The 24,541-nt window shown below is 42.9% G+C and overlaps 1 protein-coding gene across 1 annotated transcript in view; it reads right to left on the bottom strand.

Annotated features, from left to right (window-relative positions):
* The window catches only part of FSTL4 (follistatin like 4), a 200,377-nt gene that overhangs the window by 74,188 nt on the left and 101,648 nt on the right, over nt 1-24,541 (bottom strand). The window contains exons 4-5 of the mRNA XM_057371342.1: nt 23,247-23,437; nt 19,654-19,774 (exon numbers count right to left, since the gene is read on the bottom strand). Of these exons, the coding sequence (XP_057227325.1) occupies nt 19,654-19,774; nt 23,247-23,437 (312 nt within the window). The remainder of the gene's footprint in view (nt 1-19,653; nt 19,775-23,246; nt 23,438-24,541) is intronic.

Below are 24,541 nucleotides of genomic sequence, written 5' to 3'. Positions count from 1 at the left end.
GGATGGATGGATGGATGGATGGATGGATGGATGGATGGATGGATGGATGGACAGATGGATGGATGCCAGCCCTGATTCAGGGCAGCACCTGCCTGAAGCACCTGAGTCCCTGTTCCTCTCTCTGCTGCTGCGCTGCCCATAACACCCCTGACACACCAAACTGTGCTCCAGGCTGAAGCTCTGATGCACACAAGGTTATTACCCTTTAATACACCTGGCCAAGGGCCCCCCTGTGCTTTGGGCAGTCGGTTCCCCTCTGTGCCCAGCCTGAACCATGCATAAACCACAAGCTGGGTAATAAAACCCCAGGATTTGTGTGGCTCAGGTAAATAAATGCAACCCAGGAGAAGCTGCTGCTCTGGAAAGTTCACAGCTGAAACAAAAGCTTGGTGACAGCAGGCAGCAGCACAGGGTGTGCTGGGAGTGGCATGGCTCCCATCCTAGACACACTTCCTCTCCTTTTATTWAATGCTAGGAAAATAAACTTTATTGTAGCAAGAAGCTTAGATAATTTCTTCACTGGGGTTAGAAGCCTCTTTGACTACAGACTGCTACCTCCAGCAATAATGCCTTACATCTCCCTGGGCAGGGTTTGATGGCACAGTAATAAAAATGTCTGTGCCCTGTTTATACCTCAGGTGCTCCCCCTGCAACAGCGGTGATGAACAACAATTTTGATTTTTTCCTGGTATGGAAACACCCTTGCCTGACATCCCTGTTTGCTCTGGATTTTTTTACTTTACTTTCATTGCTGGAAAAGCAGATTTGGAGTTTGCTGGGCATGGCTGGCATCTCCCAGAGGGTTTGCACACCAGCCACCAGCACTCTGGGTCACTGAGGTACCTCTCTCTGCAAGGCTTTCTGCATTTTTGCCCACCTAAGGGCATTCAGACCACGTCTCTCCAGTGAAAAACCCTGAACATCATTTCTCCATCTTGATTACACAGCTCAAATGCCCAGCTCATTTACATCAAGTAAGACAAGAGGATTCTGGCCCCCAGGGAGCCCACAGCCCTAATTTCATTTCATTTAGCCTGCAGTCACAAGATTTTTTTTTCTGTTGAATTATTACTGGATAGCATTAAGATATATGGCCTGCCAAATATGTTTAAATGACTTTTTGGTGCCCATCATCACCAGGAGAAAGCTAACAGGATCTGACCAATCTATCTAAATAGAGATGGGAGGGAGCTGGGAGGAGACTGCAGCATTTAATGAAGCAGTAAAGAACCGAGGCTTTCTAAAGAGATGATAGACACTAAATAAGTAAATAAAAAATGGCAACAATGGCCTGAATGCCTAATTACATTGTCACGGTAAGGCTGTTCAAATCAGCTGGATGTGTTTATTCTCTCTGGTTTCTAGGCAGACTCAAGCAATCCTTAAATGACGCAGTCCCCTGACTGAAACAACTGCAAAAATGGATTAGAAATAAAAAAAATCTACAAAAAAAAAGCTGCACAGGCCCTTAGGTTACCTGTTACCTGCTGCCAGAGCAGAATGGAGCATCTGGAACATGGGATGAGGGATGTGGCAAAAGAAATCCCACCTCAGCCTCAGGACCTGTCCCACCCTGCAGGTTCTCAGCATTCTCTTGGCTTGGATATCCAAGCACAACCAGAAATTGTTTATTATTTCTTGTGAAATATGTACCTTATGTGATTAAATAAGGGCCACAAAATCTTGGTGGAAAAGCTGCTGTGATTTTTGAAGGGATAATGGGCAAAGGGAAACAAAAGATGGAGAAAACAATAATTCTTCACAGTCTACTATTGTTGGAATTGTAGAAAAAATGTAATTAAGAAAGAATAGGAAAAACATTCTTGTGTGTCCTGGTCAGACAGTGCTTCAGACAGCTCACACACCTCCACTGTGTGCATTCTTTACCAAAACAGGGGCACAGACCCAATCTTTGGAAGATTCAAGCATGAAATGGATCCTGGGAAAACCACAGAAAATTGTTCTACCTGAAATCACTCAAAATAACTGGTTTTAGCTTAACTGCCAGAACATACCACACCTGTATTTAAGTATCATATTAATAAAAAAAGTAATGAAATAAGAACTGCTTTGTACTCATTTCAACCAGTCCAGCCAGGCTGAATCTATCCAGAAGGTTCAGGGAACCAGGTTTCTAACCTTCACTCTTTATTTTCTGCATGATATGACGCAGAAGTTGTGAATGTGTTGTCACACAGCACTTAGCCCTGAACAAATTCAGTTGACTTAAAAATTTCAGTTGACTTCCAAGAACACAGGACAGCATCCCATTGCAGAGGACAGTTTAGCTTAAAACAATGCCCAAAGTCAACTGGTTTTCCCAACTTCCACCTTTCTGTACATTCTGTGAAAAACCAGGGCACAATTCTTGCCCTGAGGATCCTGTGCTGTGAAAGACCTTCCCATGTTACAACATGCACCAATTTAACATAACTGTCTCTGTTTTATTTTTCTCTTTGAGGAGAGAAAAATATGGCAAAAGAAAATAGTCTGAATTGTATTTTTATGCAAATGCAGTAAAGATAAACTCTGTGTCCTCTCTTAACATATTTCTGGTTGCCCACAGGTGTAATAAAGAGCTGACTACTGAAAGCTTTTCATGCCTCCAAGAAAAGAATAGACTAAAAGAGAAATTATTTCTCTAAACAATTCTAAGCAGTCAATTTCTTAAGCAACAATGCAAGTTCCCTCTGCTTGGAGCAACAGAGCAATACCAACAAGGCTGCAAGCTGCCACGCAGACTGCATCAGGATTAATTATTTTGTATTACAATGTCTGGAATTAGGGAGTGCAAAAGAATTAAATGGGACTCTAAGTTTTCAGCCAGCAAGGATGCTATTCAGCCTATTGGYTTCTGTAAGTGAAGAGGCAGCCTAAAGGAAGATGAATCTTCCTCCCTGGTCATATTTAACCTCTTCAAATCCGAAAGCTCAGTGCTGAGCAAAGCAGAGGTGAACAGTTTGAACCGTTCCAGACAGCCCATCAAGTTGGAGATGAGGGCTCCCCCCTGCCTCCTGTAGAACTCGCTCACAAAAAAATAAAATCTTTCCATATGTCCTTATTTGCTGTTTCCAGCCAGGTGACATGATGGAAAAAGACCCATTGTTKGTACTGCCCTGACATGGCAGGTGATGTAAAGGAACATTGCTRCATTTTAAAAAAAATCCCCTACAAGGAAAGTGACAGGTGCTTCATTTCTATAAATTCAGGTTCACTGATTTAAGGACACAGAGCCTTGGAGCACAGATGTGACTGCATTTCCCTTTCCTACCAAATTCTGCAAGAAATGCTATTTTTCTGGGCTGGACAGTCCCATATTCTGGAGGGCAGAGTTACTCAACTCTGCCTTGGMAGTTTTTTCCACAGATCCTTTCTTCATCTCCTGCCACTGTTCCAGCAGATTCAGCTGCAGAAGAGGGTGACACAGCTGTTCCCAGATGCACAAATACTGCCCTGCCACAGTCAGGGGAACCAGGCAACTGCTGAGTGGCTGCAGCTGCCAGAGGCACCCAGGGCAGGAGTGCCACCAGCTCACCTCGTGCTACAGCTCTGGCCCAACACAGTCCTGCTCAGTCATAAAAACCAGGACCCGACTCTTTGCCTTCCTCCACATGACCAACCATCCTCATCCCTCTCCAAGCCTGTCCTGTGAGGCTTCTCCTGTCCRTTCCTGCAGGTGCTGGCTGCAGGCAGCAGTCCCCATGTTGTCCTCAAGGTTCCAGTCAGAGTGACTGCCCTAACTCCTCGTGTCCATCCAGGACGAAGAATTCCTTTTCCTGCACTCAGGAAGATGGTTAAACAGAGCTGCTGCAGAGCTGTGTTCCCAACACATGGTGAACAGTTAATGCTTTTCTACAAAAATGAAACAATATCTTCTGTTGGGAAAAAATTATTTCATGGTTGAGGGCCCTCTAACTTTTATATTCACAATTATAGTGATTATAGTGATAATAGAAATGAAATGATGGCATTSAAATAACTGGGAAATCTGGAACGTCTGTCCTTGGGTTTCTTTCTGTATCTGGTGAAAGGAGGCTTCGAGAGGAACCACTTACAGCAAACACATTGCTTTTAAAAACGCAGAGTATGATCCTTTACCCACTTTGTAAATCACTCCTCCCATTACAGCCATCTCAGCCTTAAAGTCCCTCCAGTCCCTGTGTGATACATGAGCGTGGCTGTCTCACTTTAGAGAGAGATAAATAAATAGTGGCTGGTGGCAGCYCTTCCCCTGGACATCTCACAGCAGCTTCGGGTGGGGACAGCAAGGTCACATTCTGGGGAGAAGACACTCTGAGGCACAGGGAAAATGAAGCATTCTTCAAAAGTTACATTGGAACTAGGAGGCGGTTGGGCTTTAGCCAAGAGGGGAAAAAACTGTGATGCTCAGCATGCAAAGCCTCTGCAGGAGGGAGTGGCAATGTCCTTGTGAGGGGATCTGTGTCTGCCAGACCACGGCTGGCACTGAGCACCCCTGGTCACAGCCCTGGGCACGGCCACCTTCAGGCACTGACCCCACTGACAGAGATCCCAACAGCCCCCGTTTGGGGCTGGCTGCAGGAAGGGCACCTTTAGGGCTTCTCAGCTCATCTCTGGAGGRAGAAAAGCAAAATGCTGAACACCATTAAAAACCCACACAACAATCTCTTCTGGAAACTGAGCACTTCAGTCAGACTGACCTGGCATACAAACCCTTCCCCTCGACTGGCACCACCATCCCCTGGCACAAAGGAAAGCCTGAATCCCATTTAACAGACTGATTACTCCCATTCTAAGAAAGCATTAGGCTCAGTGGAAATGTGTAAGTAGCTMTGGCAGAGAAGTTGGTTGATCCCTTTGCTGCATTGAATAAAAAAATGTTGAAAAGGTAATTCACAAAGAGAGGAAAACTAAGAAATTTCTTGTGTAGTGTAATAAATAATTCCCAGTCATAGTTTGCAATTTTAGAAACTAAATCTTAATAATAGAAATTGCAAGGAAGTTACCCATGTAGGTCTTGCTATTTCCAAAAGTTYTTCAAATTCATTTCAATGTGTTTGCTCTACAAACTCAGACTCTAACCAATTTCTTCAGGTGATGGGTAAGGTCCAAGGAAATTTYTTATCATTTTGATTTAACTAAAACCCTGCAATCTGGGATCGTGATGTTGACATTGCACCAGYCTTCAAGCATACAAAATCCTGAAGACTTTATCTAAGATATGGATTATTCCCTCCTCCACCTTGTAGAGGGCACATATTCCTGCCAGCAAGCACCACTCCCACAGCCACAGACCCTACACATCAATACTCTGACCAGAAAGATCCTGTTTTTTTGGCACAGGCATTCCCACATGGCTGCTACCAACCTGCACCAGCATGGGAAGAGCAGTTACAAGAAAATTACATCATGTGAAATATGGACACAGCTCTTGATGTGCTGCCCAATTAATTCAGGGAAAAGAAACTCCTGAAGTGTTCCCACAGCAGGGAGGTGCTGTCCATTCACTGGAGCAGAGATACCTCCTGTCAGAATCCCTCCTCAGGAAACCAGCAGAGCTTAGAACACCTAATTCACTCAGAATCCCACCTTTATTTCCACCCCAAGCCTGATGTGGATGTGTCTCAGAAGTTTGTAGCACAGGAATGTGCAAATGTGTAATCTTCTCATGTGTAGTGCCAATGTATTTCATTCTGTGCTGGAGAGCACAGGAACATCAGAGACAGCCCACGAGCACAGGAGGAGGAGGAGGAGGACATGTCAAGTCCTGCAACAGATACGTTTAGAAGGATTTTAAATGGTGAAAAAATGGTCTTTCTCTCACTTTGGTTAGAAAGAGATCTGTGAGATAACAGACAAAAGTTACCCTTGACTTTTCCAGCTTTTCAGCGTCTGTGAATTGAMGAGAGGTGCTACAGCCCCTGACAGCTGAGACCCATCTGCTATTGACCCAAAATAATTTCTGAGCAACCAAGGGAACATCTCTTGGACACCCATGGTCATCTTTTCATGAGTTATGCAAGGACAAGGCTTAGACTCACAGTAATTTTCCAAAATAGGAATTGTTCATGTTCCTTTTGTGCTTTAATTTGAAAACATTTCCTTTTATTTCCATCTGAGTAGAAAGAGGAAGGTATGGAAAAAAAAAGCTGGAAGGAAAAACAGAGGAAGCCAGGCATGTGAAGCATGAGGGTGGAGATGCTGGTGGCCCTGGGCAGTAACTCAGGCATGGGAAACCAGCAGGCTGCAGGATGGGATGGAATGTCACATGMAATCCCTGCTCCTGCATTTTATTAGCCTGCTTGAGGTAGAAAGGGAGTAAAAAAAAATATAAATTAGCAGCTTCTGTTCCTCCTCGGGCTCTTTTCCCTGCAGGGCTGTTACTGGTTTATTTATTTTTTTTTAAGGCAGGCTACCCTGGTGATCGATGTCTTGTTGATTTTATGGAGTGGGCAGAAGAAATGGGTCAAAAGAGACCGCAAATATTTATAGATAGGTGAATTGTGACCCAGAACCATTCCACTAACAAGTAAACGAGTTTTTTAAAAATGGTTAAAGTTACAGGCAGGGACAACTTCCACCAGACCAGGCTGCTCCAAGCTCCATCCAACMCAGCCTTGAACACTTCCAGGGATGGGGCACCCACAGCTACTCTGGGCAGCCTGTTATTCCATCTTACAACTGGAATAAGCAAACACCCTCAGAGTGTGCAGAATTTGTATTTCAAACACAAGCCTGATACATGAGGTAACAGATTTACARGTAAGAGACTTCAAAATCAGCCACTGCTGGGTTTGCTGGAGACAGGACACATCAGCTGGGGACAACCCCTGTGTAACCYGGGGCTCACCCTGACAGCAGAACCACCCAAGAGGCTAATTAGATAAAATATCAGCACAGCAAAATCATCTTGGTTACTCTGACTGATTACTAGGTAATTCTTCACAAGAAAATGAAAAGATAAACAGTGAGGCTCAGACAGCACCCACTGTCTCTGTACAGGTGTTACAGCTGCAGCWTTGACTGGGCTACCTGCAGAGACAGCACCAGCCACCTCCACTGCRCTGAAACACATCTGTTAGTTCAACTTAAAATGGACTTTATCTGACAGATTTTGATGCTGGAATTTTAAATTAGCTGGGCCTCACATCCAGGTCCTATGGGGCATCGTCCACGAAAACTAATAACAAAAGCAATAATAACCATAGGAAGTCAAACATCCCCACAAGTCGTATAACTGCTTTGTAAGATATTTCAACCTTTTCTATGAGCAACTTGCAGCTTTTCCTCAGAGTAAATTATCCAGTGGGCTGACATGAGACATGTAATGAAATTGCTTTGCCACTGGCCCTGTTGATTTCTTCAAAGTTTCTTTCATTATAGGAAATTAGGAGATCACAACACTTACTAAAGCACTTCTTGTTTTGTGGGGCTCTTGCAAAGCCTGATGGCAGAGCTGCCCTCAGAGTGTCTGCACAGGAGGATGGAACTGAGGGCTCAAAAATGGAACCAAATCCTCCAGCCTTCCTTTTCCCTTCCCTCCTGCTTTCTCCTTGAAGGAAATTACACCTGCCAAGCCTTCTCTTGCCTAATGTTGAACAAAAGGAGCGCTGATCAATGATGGCTCAGAGCTGCTGATCCCCTCCCAAGAGCCAGAAGGATGAAGCTAACCTGCCACTCTCTTTTTTGTTWCTTGTGAAGCTCTTGGACACATGATGCGTGGTGCAGGGGAAATCTTTCATTCCTCAACATCCGCTGTTAAAGAGCTCTCACAGAGYAGGAATCCAACAGTTCATTACTTCTATCTGCTCAACAGACTTTTGACATAATTGTATTAGTGCCTCACTGCAGGGCTCGAAAAGTGAAATCTGAAAAGTAGTTTTTTGCCATTGATTTATGTGCTTGCTGCAGCCCCGTTTATGTGCTGSAATACAAACCACATTATTTGTAGCTCATATAATTTGCTTAATGCATTGCGTTCAGAGGCCACCTGTGCTAATGCATCGCAGCAGTAAGTGGGTTCCTCTCACCATGTTTGAGAAAGGAAAAAAAACGTATTTTCTGAGCCAAATCCTTCCCTCAGTGCACTTGTTTTCACTGAATTCAAGTCTGAGAGGGTGCAGGATACAGGAAAGGTGGAAGGGGAGAGGAGGAGGAGGAGACACCAGCTGTGCTCACCTGCACAGCAGCAGCCAAGTTTGTTCTTTTATGTCCTAAGCATCCCTCTCCTCCACACATAATGCCAGAGGGATGTGCTGCTCTCTCATGCATTAGCAGCCCCTCCAGCACCCACACYCTGTATTTCTGCCATGTCAGTGGTTTTACTATTGCCAAAAAACTCCTGCTTGGCAAAGAAAATGCATTTCCATTCTTTTCAAGAGCTGTCTGACTCGGTGGGTGTCCACGTAGCACTGCAAGATGAATGCGCACACTGTCCATTCTCAGCTGCTTTCATCTTCCATTCAGCCACAGTCATTGCATGTCAATGTATTAATTACAATCCACAGTGCCTGTTCATCCCATTACACTGAGATATTCAATAAATACCGATTAACATACTGGAGTCTTTCCATGAGTGCATCTTGGAGTGAATGGGTTCATAAAGATACATCTTAAAACAAAATAAGGAGGATAATAGCAATTCTGTAACAAATTTAGCCTCATATACATCTCATATTTTAGCAGATGATTGCTTTGCAAATTGCATTAAAAGCCACACAACTCTCTAGACCTGCCAGAAGACACATTACACCTCTGAGCAGACTCCAAGCCAGTCTACCTAGAGACACAGTTTTATTTTTTGTGCTCAATATTGCACTGGATATATACTAATGGTGAAAAAAACCCAATAATAATTAGTATTAGAACAAGTGGCGATGTGCTAAAACAGCCAAAACACATGTCCATTTTATGCCTTCTTAAGCCTGTAAATTATGGACTGTTCCAAAGGCTGGAGATGAGTTTGGTGGCTACCACTGCTACAGGAATTAAGGACAGACAGGGAGGACTTTTATGCTGTTTACTGTGGGAGAATCTGGTGCAGAGCTTTTTTGTTGCTATGATAAACTACAGTCCCCCCAAAAATGAGAAGAGACTGAAGGCAACAGCCTCCACTATCCATAATGACCAAACACAACCAGATGCTGCCACTCTTCTGAAAGGACTTTGCCTCCAGGTCCTACAGGAAAGTAAACCCTACCCAAAGATGACTGCATATCAGCTACAGATATCAGGACTGACAAGTTCTTGTTTGGGTATTTAGGGCAGAAACAGGAGTTTTGGTTCCAGCTGGGATTCCCTGCTCCAGGAGATGGCAGGTCCATGCCTCCCACCCCAGCCAAGGTGTTCCTCAACAGGAAACCAAAGCATCTTGCTGCAGAACTAGCAGATTAAAGAAAAACACATCAGTATTCTAAGAATTATAAAGAAATGAGATTCCTGGCCTGYCAAGCAGGCCCTGGTCAATGATTATTTTTTAAGAGCACTGTTKTGAACTGCAGGAAATTGTAACTTTACATGTGGACTTACACCTACAACAGTCATCCTCTAGAGGAATCCCCTCTCAGGTGTGTAAGCCACCAGGTTTTTGGGAGGATTCTCAGTAGCAGGTGACACAACATGTCATTCTGTTTCACCAYACAAACATTAACAAATGCTTTTCCTCCAGCTCCCAATTTTGTTACGAGCTGTGCTAATGGATGGGTTAGATACCAAAAACAACAACATYCATTAGCAGGATGCATTTCCCCTCATCAGACTGCTAAGAGCTCCATGCACAGCTCCTGATTTTCCTGGCAGAAATGATGTCTTTTCCCTGCCCCAGCAATGGGTTCATTTGATCAATAGCCTTTTGGGGGTGAGCAGAATGTAAAAGAGAAATATTTGTGCAGCAAAAWTTTTATGAGCTATCAAATAAYAGCTGTGAGACTTCATATTAAAATATGCATACACATGTATTAAATATATGCATGTATTGCTGCAAAGGTTAGACTTGATGATCCTGAAGGTCTTTTCCAACCTTAATAATTCCATGATTCTACAAAAAACAAACAGTGCAGTGACAGTGCCTGATCTTGGCCAACAGTGTCAGGACTGGTGACACTCCTGGATTTTCACAGATCAGGCTCAAAGTAAACTGGGGTTTTTTTTGCTCCTACACGTGGGCAGTGGGACAGCATCCCTGGCTGCACATGGAGCTTCAGCCTCAGGATGTGATGGATGACTCCACTGTGATACCCCAAACACTGGGGAAAGCTGAATTTTCTCCACAATGACAAYGAAACATGGAGAACCAGGTCACAGAGCCAGACAGGAGAACAAAACCACAGGAAGAGTCTGTCTGGGCAGCAACTTTCAGGAAAAACTTCAAAATCAGTCTGTACCTGAAAGCAGCTCTAGCAGCCATCAGACCAGAGCCCTGCCCTGCCACTACAGGAAATCAGGATGTTGGAGAACCCTGYGAAACAGAGTTCATGTCCAAATACAGCCTGAAAGGGCATTTGAAATGTTACCCTGCTCTTCCGAGCTCTCAACTCTCTGATTTAATTTCATAATTAAAAGGAGTATATATACCCTAAGAAATCTCAGGGTGAGGATATATTAATTCTCTCTTTTCACCCCTCTCCTTTTTGATATTTTGCCATGCAATTACTGTCATTCCCCCTCTCTGTTCCATCACCCTCTGCACCCTTCTCCCTCAGCAGTTTTTAGGGCTCTGATACAGTTTTTAGGGCTGTGATACACATCAATGCTGGGTTCCATCTGGCCATAGAGCAGGGCACTGTTCCAAATGCTTCAGTGTCCAGGACAGAACCTGTGATCTTCACTTGCACATTATTCAGGTTTGGATGATGAACAGAATGACAAATTAAAAAGGCACATATACACAGATTTTTTTTTTTTTCCCTGTTAAATGATGGTCACAAATTCCTTCTCTWAGCAGCAAGTTTCCAGTAACACTGCTGGAATATGAGTGCCTGGACTGTGGTGAAAGTGGTAGGATCTGAGTGTGGCATAAAGCATGAGTTCAGTAGCGCCTGTACTTGTTTGCAAGAAGAGAAACAAAAATTCTGCAGCTGAATTTTATATACTGCAGATGGAAAAGCTGAGAGCAGGAACAGTGCTTGGGAGGCACAGCAGGGCTGAGCTCCCCATTATTTATGGATGGCTCTTGATATTCTTTCCAAAGTTTTGATCATCAAGAATCTTGAGAACGAGTTTTTTATGGCGGTGCTAAAGACAGATGTTAGCAACAGTTGAATTTCACCTCAAATCCTGATGCCACTGAAGCATCTCTGAAGCTTTTTACTTTTCTCTAACGGCTAGCACCCTTTTTTATTCTTTTTGGAAGTACTAAAGCAGAACCAACCTTTGAGAACTCAGCTTATTCAATTTCCTGCTTTTTTTTTTTTTTTTTAAAGTTTCTATCTGGGCATCCTGGATTTGTCAAGGAGATTTTCTCCTATGAAGAACATGAAATAAAAACATCTCAACTGTGGCTCTCCATAAATTGTATCACTGCACTGGGGATAGGTACTGTACTCGATAATTTTCTGATGGCTGCTCTGGCATTTTGATTACAAAATTAGCACTGCAGCTCTGTAGTGCTGTACAGTGTCAATAAAATCTGTCCTAAATGAACTGAGAACTGGCTGATGGACAGACCTCTAAAAGCATTTCTCAGAGGAATCCATTAAACTGGGCCATTTCTAGAGCCATCCAAAGCCCAGATCGGTTCAACATCTCCATTGAGATCTGGAATGAACACAGAAATTCCAGCTGACACTTTGGACACCTGGGAGTGATGGAGTGGAAAGCAGGACTGATGTGTTGAGCTTTTTGGGCTGGCCAGTAACCTACATCTGTGTATAATGCAGCATTTTAATACAAACATGTATAAAATTATACATAAAACAGTGACTACACAGACAGGACAAGGAAAGCAGAACTAGGAAATGGAAACCAGACGAGGTCACTAATCCTGGGAAAAGGGTGAGGGAATGACAAAACACGCAACAGGAGCATGATCCCAGCCTGGATGGTGAGGAAAGGTAATATTGGAGAGGAAGGGTAATAAAGGAAGTTTTACCCTCTGCACCAGCTCTGGTGGGACTGAGGCTGTGKTAGGTAATTCTCTTTTTGAYACAYTACGGAATGTTTTTGGCCTYAAAAGCTATGAATCTGCTCAACCASTGGAAGAAAAGATGAAGAACATGTAAATGGAACAGCAATTCAAAGCATCCATGAGGTGCCTGAAAGGAGAGAGACCATCCACAGTTTCCCTCAGATGCAGGCAGATGTAGAAAGGAAAATATCACTGTAGCAATTACCCACCTGGAAACACTGGGAGAGAGAACAAGAAAGAAGAGGAAAACTGCAGCTAAAAGATTCTGGACTSTGTGTAATAAAACAAGATCTAGGAAAGCTTGCTCAGGATGCTGCTGTATCATGCCTTTGACTGCATGCGAAGTCTTAGGCATTTTAACTATAATTTTACCCATTTGTAACAAAAAGACATTTTTGCTTCATGACAGTGTTGCATTTGCTTCAAAAATTCTGCAGAAAAGATGGAATGAAGAGTTAAAAAAAACCCAACCAAACCAACACTGAAAGTTTTGGTCCAATTTTCATTCAGAAATGACCTCTGTTTTTGCAAGACCATAAGGAAGACAAGGAACACTGGAAATTCTTCATTCCCAGCTCATAGAAAATGAAAATTATACTTTTTAGATTCCTAACTACATGACTTGAAGGTGCACAGAGAATSATTYAGRTTGGAAAASCMCCCTAAAATCCTCAAGTCCAACTGTTACCCAGCACTGCCMAGGCCACCACTGAACCCTGTCCCCAAGTGCCACATCTACACRTTTGTTAAATGGTTGATGGTGACTCAAAGTGTGTGTCTAGGACTGTCAGCCATTCTATCATTTCACCAATATTTATATTTACTCTTCACTGACATAATTTTATGTTTGCAAATAACCCAGAATACTATTTGTGCATGTGAAACTGCTTCAGTGAACATTGCCGGTGCAGATCAAATAATTTTTTGAGAAATGGTATTTGCCTGATTTATGTGCCAGTGAGTCACTCATAAATACTTATAAATATTTAAATATTCTAGTCCTGCAAGAGTGTGTGTAGACATTCRATATGGTTTGTACTACATCACCTCTGAAGCACTACTCCACATGGCAATTCCTTGCATTTGAAACCAAGATTAACAAATCAATGTAGGCTGAAAAAACATTTTAAGATCAACAGTACATTGTCTTCTAGTGAGTTTTCTTTGCAATTTGTAGACAATAGATTTCCAATAACAACTTGTAATTAAATCACTTTCTCTTACTCAGTCGTTGCACATTAAGCTTGTTGACATTTTGCAGATGGTATCTCTGGAAATGGGAGATATGAGCAAGGGGGAATGGCTTTAAATGGAAAGATCCTGGACTTAGATTAGATATGAGGAAGAAGTTCTTCCCTGTGAGGTGTGAGGCCCTGGCACAATTGCCCAGAGAAGCTGTGGCTGCCCCATCCCTGGAAGTGTCCAAGGGCAGGTTGGACAGGGCTTGGAGTAACCTGGGATAGTGGAAGGTGTCCCTGTGGCAGTGGGTTGGGACATTATGAGGTTAAAATCCCTCCCAAGCCAACCCATTCTGTGATCCCCCACTTGAAAAAAAAACTGCAGTTTGGCAATGGACACTTGAGTGTGCTGGGTCTGACCTGGAAACAGCCAAACCGGTGTCAGGCACCCTCCCTGGCTTTCCATAAAAAAATCTGACCTCAGTTCTGGACCAAAAAGCATGAAACCACCATCATTCTAACCACATCTATGTTTACCATTAATTGTGCTAAAATTAAATTGAGGAGACTCTCTTAACTGAAGTCATAATGCCCAAATATATAAAAGTGGGTACAGCACAAAGCTGAGCAGCAACCTTGGTTAACTGAATTAATGTCTGGGCTGAACATGCAAACATTTCTCTTTTTAGCCCAAGGCAAAACCATGTCCCTCTCTCCACTGGCAAGCATGYATCCACATGCAACATAATTATTCTTGATCTGAGCACTTTTAACATTTTCTCTGGAACCACATTTTAGCTTTTGAAGTCTTTTTGCTTAGATTAAACGTGTCTTTCTTGCTACAAATTAATTCKGATTTTTTTTCTTCTGAGACAATACCTTTTGCTTTGTTCAAAATGCAACAAAACAATTGAGACTACACAACAAACCTGATTCTGACAGCTGTTCTGTGGAACTACAAATAATGCAGGGCACTTTGCTGGAGCCCCAAGATACATTTTAGACTTGAAGCACAAAAGATTTTCACAATGAGAGAAGCTTTAAAAGACAGAGAAAAAGAAATCAACCTTTTTCCTTGCGGAATGTGTTTCTTTGATAGCAAGGGAGGAAAAAAAGAAGAAGAAGAAAAAAAAAAAAAGAAAATCCCAGCAAGAAAATTTTCCACATTGAAAAAATAGCTGCCCACTAAAATRCAGTATGGATGAACTCACTGTGATATCCCCAGCTGAGGCATCCTACCAGACAAAAATTACATTTCCAGTTGCAGCAAGATCATTCCTAATGCTCAAGTCAGGCATCTCACACTGCATTTATGAGCAAGGCAAGGAGTTAGGTGCTTCTGAAAATGATCTAAAGTCAAAACATATCGAGCAGGGAGATCTCAGAGGCTGATCAAAGGCACCTCTATCCTCCAGCACGTGCCTGGAGTTCWGCCCTGACCACTCATGAGCCTTGGGGCACTCTCCCCTGTGCTTGAGCTGCTGTGTCTGCCTCCAACACACCACTGCCAGCTTCATCCTCAAAATCCCTAAAAGCCCGGCATGGGGTCATGGCTCAGCTCTGGGAATGCTGCTGACAAAATGCTGTTGCAGTGACTTGAGTGCTTGTTGGGTCTCCCCTTTCACCTCTGCTCACCCAGCTGGCACATCCTGCAAGACTCAAGCTAAACAGTTTACAATTTCTACTTTTTCCTTGATTTTTTTATCTTTTAGTTTTGTTACTGCTGTAAGATTGCACTGTTAAATTAGTATTAATACGCAAATAATGACAATAATAACAGTAACAATAAGAACAACAATTTCCTACTGTTACTAGTACTAAATACCCAATAAATTGTCCTCATCCTCAGTAACTCATCTGCACACCACTCCTCAGGGCAGTCAGGAATGGGCTGCTTTGGCCAKCTAAGGGAAACCTCATTTCTTTCCCAAGCAGCTGCTCTGACAGCGCCTCAAACCAAAAGCAGAGGCCGTCRCTCCCCTGCTTGCTCAGCCGTGTTTGAAGTTTGGATATCACATCGCTCACAGGAGAAGCAATCAATGCTGGTAAAGCTAATGAATTATTTCCAAGTTTGTACCAATATCTGCAGCAACATGAAAGAAAAATCACCTACCAGGGAGATTACAGTGGGAGAGGCAGAGCATGGGGCACAAACCGTCAATATTTCAGGACTATGATTTGATTCTGTAGATAACTGTTGCTACAAAATTGCTTAAGAAAACACTGCAGATAGCATTTTATCTCACAATATACTTGTCCAATATAATTATCTGGGCTGGACCAATCCAGCTGGAAGGAAACAGCAACAAATACCTGACCCTACGTGCTGTGCCATCAAGAACAGCTCCATGAATTTGTGAATAAAACTCTTCATCTGAACGTGGATTTTACAGGTGCAACTGCTGCTGGAAAGCTGGCTTGCCACACATATGTGCAATGCATATATATATATATATATATATATATATATATATACACACACACACACATAGATAGCAAACCAGGGTATTTGTTTTCCTCAAACAGCATTTATTTATCATTATCACCTTATTAAGAGATCACAGACTTAGATTTGCTGAGATATCTATCAAGAACAGATGCACTGCTGAAAGCTTCTTCATCACTCGACATCTTCCTCTCCCACTTGACCCCACAAATCCCTTTCTATGTTTCATTCCCTGCTTCTCAATGTGGGGCTTTGCTTTTTCCCAGTCAGCACCAATCCCCACAATTTTGGGACAATTAAAAGCTCTGCCCTAAAGTAGTTCCTAGTGAAAGAGAAACATGCACAAATCAAAAATAAATCATATACTCCACACTTTTAATGAGCCTCTGGAGGATGGTGGAGGAGTCAGGGATGGATCACTCCCTCCTCCACAGCACATGGCTGTGGGGAATRCAACTCCTGGAGATTTCAGGATCACTGCAGTAAATCTGGAGCCAGCCCAGCACTGCTTCTCTGCATTGGCAGTGATTTACCYGACACTCATGCCCAGCCCAGGCTCTCAATTAATTTTTTCACCTAGTTTATTTAAATTCACTCTGGTTTCCCATCCCTAGTGGCAATGCTGGGAGACTCCCAGGGCCCGGGGCTGGCACCATCCACCCTCCCTGGCTGTTACCCAGCACATCCCTGACCTCCTGCCCACAGTGTCTRTGTCTCATTTTCATATTTCTTCCTCGTGCTTTCTTGGTTAATATTAAGGACAGGTAAAAGAGAAAGAATTGACCTAAAAAAGTATCAGGAAGGAAAGACAACTCCTTTTAAAGAGTATAAGAGCAAGTTTAAGAGAAGAGCACATTGATCCTGCAGCTGCTGCAGCATTCATTTCTGCTTGAAAAACGTCCCAACTAAACAATATTTGYGTTGTTTACATAGCAATATATCCATAGATGACAACATGTCTCTCATCTTAGATAAACAGCAGTTTTCTGGCTACATGTAACTTGCCTGCAGAAGACTATGGCAAATAATGACAGGACTGAAAAATAACAATTCAGTATTTTTCTTTCAAACTTGCTTTGTAGGTTGTTTTGGTCCAGATATGACATCAGGAGAGTACTTTAATGGTCCATGAGCTAGAATTTAAGGGGATTTTATTGTTGATTTAATAACTCCTTATTAGCTAAACAATGTTGACAGGATAAAGGCATTTTGATGGAATGCATGTTTTCCCTTTTTCTGACATATTTGTATTACAAATTGAGYTGTCCATATTGATGATGATGATGATACAGATCTAGAAGATAACACATATTTTTTTTTCCTTAAGCTGGTCTTTCACATCTGCCAACCTGCCACTTGCCCATTAGGGAAGACAACAGGAATGCCAGAAGTGACATGCCTAATTCTAATGACCTCCAGTCAGATACAGTTCCAGAACTTATATCCAAAAACCACTCATCTGAGCATTCTTAAAAGTATGACTCAGCTGGGTGATGTGCTTGCCAACCCACCAGACTATCKCACTGCTGATTAATTAGATGCATGCACTGCTTTAGCTCTTTTGACAACTAAGCCCTTCATTTATTACTCATTTATTGAATCTTCGTGACAACTTAAAGAAAAGACAACAGACAAATATACTTTCTAGTACTCTATTTTTGACATGTGAAAAATCTCAAGATCATMATATCAAAAATTGTATTTTTAATTATGGTCTTGAGACTCCTTATCTAATAAAAATTTATTAATGAGGAATTAAAAGACATCTACAAGTGGTTCTTTCCAGAGCTGCCAGGAGAGTGTTTAATCTGTCTCAGGCGCTACTTGTGTATGATTAAGGCAATTTGAAGAGTTGACACTTTAATCCTGTGTTAACAGATATTTCTAGTCATCCTCAGATGCAAGAAAACTCTTAACAGTTCTATTCTTGGGATTATGGAACAAAAGAACTTTCAGAAAACCAAAAGGAAGATGATAGGTTTAGAAGGAAGGCCACTATTTYTGTTCATAATCCAAAACTGTATGAAAATTATCAGCATGGTTAGAAGCTATGATTAAAACCAGCACCTATTAGATGTAGTATTCGTAAAAGTAAAAGCACATTTCAGAAAATGTGAATTTCTCTGGATTTCTCTCACCCTTGCACTTTTCATTCATTTGCACATGATCAACACGATGGGGAAGAAAAATGCCCTTTGAGTCCCTGGGGGTCTCAGAGAGAGAGGATGGGTCAAGGGAAAGCAAGAGCCACACATGGAGTGAGAGAAGGGGACCCTTTGGTGGCTCTGTGWGTCACRGCARSGCCACAAGASGCTCTRAAATGAAATGTAAGAATGACAAATTGGGAAGCTCTTCACATTATCAAGGTCATCTTCAAACCTTTCCAACACTACGACACTGCACCAGAGCACAGACCACCAAAACAGAGGTGACAGAGTTTTTGAGAGGATAAATTCGATTGAGACTTTCTGWTGTCACTGAATTCTGGTGATTATGTTACTCAGCTTGCTGAGCAGCCATGCCCATATTTTGCTGCCAGCCTGTGGCAGCCACAATTCATGGCTTGGGTGAACTTCAAGCAACAAAAGGATCTCGCTAATGGGCAAAAAAATAAGAGAAATATGCAGGATGCTGCACCTTTAAACTACTGCTGCCAGCCAAATTCTGACTCATAAAAAAACAGAAATCTTATAAACAAAATTTTCATAAACCAAAGCATGCCCTTAAGTGTTTGGAGTATTTTTGAGATTTTCTCTTACATCATTTAATAAAGGAAAAAAAAAAATACTTCAACCAGGCACTAATTTTGCTTCCAGGCTCCCCAAGATTTCAAAAGTTGCAAGTAATGAACTTTGGTTTTAAATTAAAAGTTGATGAGCCATTATTTGCTCTTGATARAAGTGGAGATTCTTGGAAAACTGAAAATGGAGATGTTAACCTGGTTTTCAGCTTCAGATGGAGAGCTGATAAAAAAACCCTTTGACAGTCATTGTTACACCTTGAGTTTTGTTATGATATTTTAGCAGTTTATCAATACTATCTCTATTGATTGGTTAATATTTTGCACTTGTCTTAATTTCAYTGTCTACTTAAAATTCACTGAACCAAAACCCATAGAAATAACTCTTGGAATTCTTAGGCCCCCTTTCCCTGCACTCAACAGTCAATGGTTGAATCCTGCTTCAGTTTTAACCACCATGTGTTAACCCACCCAGGTTCTCTGTAGCTCACTATGCTGATTATTAAATACCCCTGCCCATTTTCTTTCCTCTTTAGCATCACAGAGGAACAGAGATCAATACAACTTTCCATCACCCAGGTGAAGGAGACAGTGTGGGACTTTTCCAGGGAAGGACCACAACAAATACTTCACTTAAAGCAAGAACATAAATTTATGAAGAAAAATGGGATAACACAGGTATTTATTATAAAGGTATATATTATAAATACTGTTTAAGTAGCTGTGTGATCCCCAGATCCTTGCTGAGACACGCACCAAGATTACACACTGTAATACACTTATTAACATGGAAACAAAAATACATAATTCCCAGGCAAAACAGTCAGTAAAACACCTTCCCCACAGCAAACTAACTCGTATTACCACAGCACTTTTGGACCCTGTTTCCTCAGGGTTACTCAAACCACATCCTTAGGTCYGCAGACCTGGCCAGGCCCTCTCTCTCCACTGCCATCAGCAAGAAGCACAACAAAATACAGAAAAAACCAACAAACCCAACACACCTGCACCAACCTCCTGCTTCGTGCCCAGCCACCTTGGGAAACAAGCCTTCCAAAGTGTTTTCATGGCATTAGAGACAAAAAGGGATTGACTTTGCTGTCTGGGAAGTGCCCTCACAGACATGCCCATGCTTTGAAGAGCAGGACAGAGCAAAGCAGGAGGGCTGGGGACACCCAGGACTCACGGAAGGCTGTGTAGAGCTCCTGCAGGGTCAGGCGCCCGTCGTTGTTGTAATCATCGAACCGCAGAAGGTCTTCCAGTGTGCAACCCARCAAATCATCATCCAGCTCCTCCTTCTTCATCATCTGCAGCAAAAAGAGCAGGTAAGCTTACATGAAATGCASATCTACACACTGCTGGCCTGGCTCACCTGGCCAGATTTTCCATTAAATRACCTTTGGGGAGATAAATATATACATAGACAGATAGATATTGATATTATCATGTCTATTATTACGTATTTTCTTTCTGTCAGGATACTCATATTCCTGCAGCACTTCATGGACCATGGATTGATGAGCCTCTTCCTTCACCAGCAGCACAGAAATGCATTTTTACTTTGAAAACAGACTGAAAAATAAATATTCAATGGGGGAAAAGGAAAGTCTGCCTCTCTTTTCTCCTCTGTTGAGTAAGGATGAAATTGTATTCCCTGTTTTTAGGACTAGAACAAACAAGAGTGGATGGTGTTCTCAACATTAATGTGCTTTTCCACCCCCTGACAGTTTGTTTCTGTTGTTTTCTCAACATTTCATTTGGGTTCTCTGAATTCATTGTAGAACTGAATGAAGATGAAGAAAAGAAGAACATGAAGAAAACTGCTGAAATGTTGTATCTTCCAGACAGCAAAGCTTTTTCCTGTAGGCCAGGGACTCTTTTATTTACTATTCTAGTCTTGGGCCATTATGTTGAAGCAATTTAAAATAATAATGTTAAAAAAATCACCCTTCACCTAGCAAGTAAAAAATATTCAATAAAAGTGAGATCAACTGTAACTTCCAAGATCAATCCTCTAAAGATGGAAATTTCCCTTTGTCTATCCTTTGTATTGAAAATTGATTAACTTTTCATAAGACTGACAAATTTTTACTAGTCCTTTTGATTTAACGYCAGGGGAAAAAAAAGTCCAAACACTTCAGCTGTGACACACTTGGTAGATTTATGAATCTGACTTTAAAATACATCAAAGATCTAAATGGAAATAACATTCCAATTACCACCACTGTTAATAGGCTTATATATCCAGGGTTGCAAAATACATGGGAATTTCACTGTTGGGTCCAGAGGGAAAACATTGGATAGGGTCTACCAGCAGACAGGAGACAAAACAACTCTAAATAGAAGGGCACGGGCCATCTGTTGCCATTTTTTGCTCAAAGCAATTCCGTTATGGAACAAACAAATGGGTGCTGCATCCATCAAGGACCATCCCCCCTGGAGAGACTCTACTTCCAGCTGCTCCTTTGGGGTGAATTCCTCTGTAATCAGCTTCCTAAAGATCCACCTCCAGGTCTTAAAAATTACTTTTTTTCTGCAGCAGTGCACGTTACCTGCCTTGAGCTCTTCCTTGCAGACAAGGTTATAGCGCTCCAGAGACTATTTTTCTTTTAAATAAAACAAAGCAAAGGCACAGCACCGGCTCCTCCAGCAGTCAGAGGGAACAAGATCTCACTGCATCACGTTAAGCTCAGCTTCCTCTGCCCATGGGCTATGAAATTCCCATCTTTGGGGGAAATTTAAAGTTGCRGAGAGCTTCAAAGTAGAGAGCTAACACAAATCAATCACAAATCTACCTAACGAGGCAAGAGAAGTTTCATTAAGACTATAACCTGGGTAATTAAAAATTGCTCATTACCTAAAAAAATGTTCCTTAAAACCTAGGTGTATACACTGGTCTTGTAAGAGTGCATAAAAATTATCATGTTGAAGAGAAAAACAAAGAATTGGCGTGCTCACATGAACTGTGAATCAGTTGAGAGAGCACAGAGAGCACAGAGAGCTGGGAGAGCAAAGAGCTGTCCCACAGAGGTGTCCCCAGCCCAGCTGGGACCGAGCCACGCTGCCACCAAGGGGCCCAAACTAGAACCACTCAGCTCAGCATTAAAGGCATGCATGGCTTATCTAAATTGTGCATTAAAAGGCATTAATTGGTCTTTTGAGAGGTGATCCCACTGTCAGCTCAGCCACGCTGTGTGGAGGATGGATGGTGAGAGGGCTCCTGGCTGAGCCTGAACTTACTCTGGTCCATCAAACTGAAATGGGCCTCAGATATTCAGGCATATTTACTGATTCTGATAACAGAGAGAAGAGAAGAATTAAAACAGGAGTAGCCAAGATCTGTGCTTGCTCTTGTGAGAGAGAGCAGGGCTCCAAGCACATCTGCAAACAAAGCCCAGAGGAGCACAGAGGCAGACCTGACAACACCGAGTCCGTGGTCCTTTGCAATGGCAACAGCTTGCATGCTGCCAAACCTTTATTTCCATGAGAGTTTTAATATCCCAATGAAATAAGTTTCATGTAAAAAGGGGGAAAAAAAATGGAGAGCAGAAGAGACACTTAGATGCCACTATGTAAAAGCTGGCTTTGAATCCAGATGAAAGTGTTTTCTTATACCTACCATGTCTTTATGAAAAAAATCATTGCCTTCAAAGGAAATAYTGGATATAGTCACAGCCCTGAGATCTAAGGGAATTTACACTGACACTTTGCATTGTGCAGAAAGGATCGAGCATCCTGTCAACAGCCTGAGCACTGAAATGCAGCACAAACTGTCCTGGAGAGGAGGGAGCTCAGGGAGGAGCAGGCTCGTGCCTGCAACACTCTGAGTTCCCTAGGAAATGAGAGAGCAGATGAGACACTCAAGGATCAACTTTGAGCARCCTGATCTAGTGGAAGGTGTCCCTGCTCAAGGCAGGGGTTGGAATCAGWTGAGCTTTRAGGTCCCTTCCCACCCAAACCATTCCATAATTCTAAGAAGGGACAGGTTTGGAAACTGGAACAGGTCCCAGATAAGACTGGCTTCCAAAAAACTCTTAAAAAGCATTTGCTTCTAATTCTTCTCATGGATGACACAAGGAAATGGAAAGGACATTTTAGAGGACTGTTTTCCCAGGTCTGCATGTGCAAAGAGCAAGCTGAGGACAGAGTACCTGGACCGAGTGCTGGGCTGGCTCTTTGGTTCACTTTACCAACGAGATGAATTCCAACAGCACAGCATGCCCCCAATTAGAAATAACTGTTCTTTTCAAGCTCTCACCTTTTCTATCAAGTTCTGTTAATCAACATTTCAGCATCTGCCCAGGGATTTTGGGACAATAAACCTGAAAGACATTCCAACCCGAAAAACATTCCAACTCTGCTGTCACATTACTCTATGCTAATGCACAGTCCAGAAGGCAGGGAGGAAGAATTAAGAGATTTCTGCCTAACTTACATGCACCTAAAAAAATCCAAATTAATTCTCCCCAAGCTGGCTAACTGGAAATACTTCAGAAGATGTCGGTTAGCAGAGCAAGGATTAGTATCTATTTTGAGGAATATGGATGGGGCTGGAAAACTGCCACGGTTTTTGTTTGGAGATGAGCTTCAAATGTTTGAGACAACACTGACTCCTGGGAGATGCAGAGAGACTTTTCTGTGTTGGATTTTTCTCCTTTACCTGCTGCTGCCTTGGACAGGTACAAATGACTGCTCCCTCGCGAGCGCTGCTGCATTACAATTCACACCTTGAATGAAAATCCGCTCCATAATTCCATTTTCACCGCACAACAAACCCACCTGAGCCAGTTCAGAGCTGCCGAGATGCCCATCACTGTTGAGATCCAAGTGCTTGAACAGATCTTCAATCAGGAAGCGCTTCTGGGCCACTCTGTCCTTGGCCAGGCTTGGGGGCGGGCTCTGCCGCCGAGCCTGCAGGTCCAGCAGGATGCTCTTGAGCCGGCTGTAGTCTGCCATCGTGCAGCTGTCACCTGAGGGACAAGACAGCATTACTGGCACCTGCATTTACCTTGATCTTTTCAAAGCACGGAGGTCCTAAAGGAAAAACGAGGCACATATGTCTGCGTACTCAGCCCTGCTCAGCTCTGCGCTTGAGGAGCTCCTGGCTCGTTACCTTTCGTGAGAGCTGGCAGATTTTCTAAATCCTGCACTCAGGGATGCTCTCCAGCATGTTACCTTCCAGATTTTACAGGGCTTCAGTTACAGACTCCCACACTCAGTTTTGTAACTCCCACRAATATTAAATTGGCTCCACGCTTTTCTACATGAATAAATTCATCTGCCCTGTGATAAAGTGAAAAATAAACCTGGGGGAGCTGATGTTTAGGAAGTTCAACTAATGTAAATGTGTGTTACCCTGTGCCAAGCGTGGGGCTGACCTCAGGGAATGCTCAGAGGCAGCCTGTGGTGGCAGGAGGTCAGAGGAAGGACAGTGAGGAGCGCAGGGCTGAGGGGAGCCCTGCAGCTGGGGTAGCACTGGAGCACACTCTCATCACCCCACTGCAGGCTGACACAAACACTGCCCTCAGCCCCTGGCCAGGAAAATGGTTATTATCAGGGAAAAGCCCTCAAGCCACTCTCCCTGAAGTGACTCTGGCTTGGCTGAAGAAATCAGATTGTGCCCTGCTGACCCTGAAAGCTCACGCTGTGCCCRCAGCATCCAGCTCTCCCACAGCTCTTCTCCTCCTTGAGCAAACACATCCACGTGCCCGAGGTGGTGTAAGATGTTATGACCCTTTCCTGCTCATCTGTTGTTGGGCAGAGCTCGGCAGAATGAGAAATGGCAACTGTCTTTTTGTGTAAATCTGTTTGTTTTGGTGCAGACCACAGCCACTGGAGCTTTGCAGGAGCCTTGGGGCAGACCCTGGAGCACCCTCAGGCTCCAGTTGTGCCACCCTCTGTGGGCATCAACCACATCCCACCAACAGCATCCACACATTCAGCTGCTCCCCTCGGATGTCCTTATGTCTATCATGTGATTTCTCTACAAAGCAAATAGCCTTACTCTATGCAAACTGGTTTAAAACAAACTTTTCTTTTGAATCCCATCACCAATCCTGTTGGATTAAACCTCA

The sequence above is a fragment of the Malurus melanocephalus genome, unplaced genomic scaffold, assembly GCF_030028575.1.
Source record: "Malurus melanocephalus ecotype Western Australia unplaced genomic scaffold, MMel_1.1 scaffold_144, whole genome shotgun sequence".
In the NCBI taxonomy this organism is placed as follows: Eukaryota; Metazoa; Chordata; class Aves; order Passeriformes; family Maluridae; genus Malurus; species Malurus melanocephalus.
This window is presented reverse-complemented; position numbering and strand designations above follow the sequence as displayed.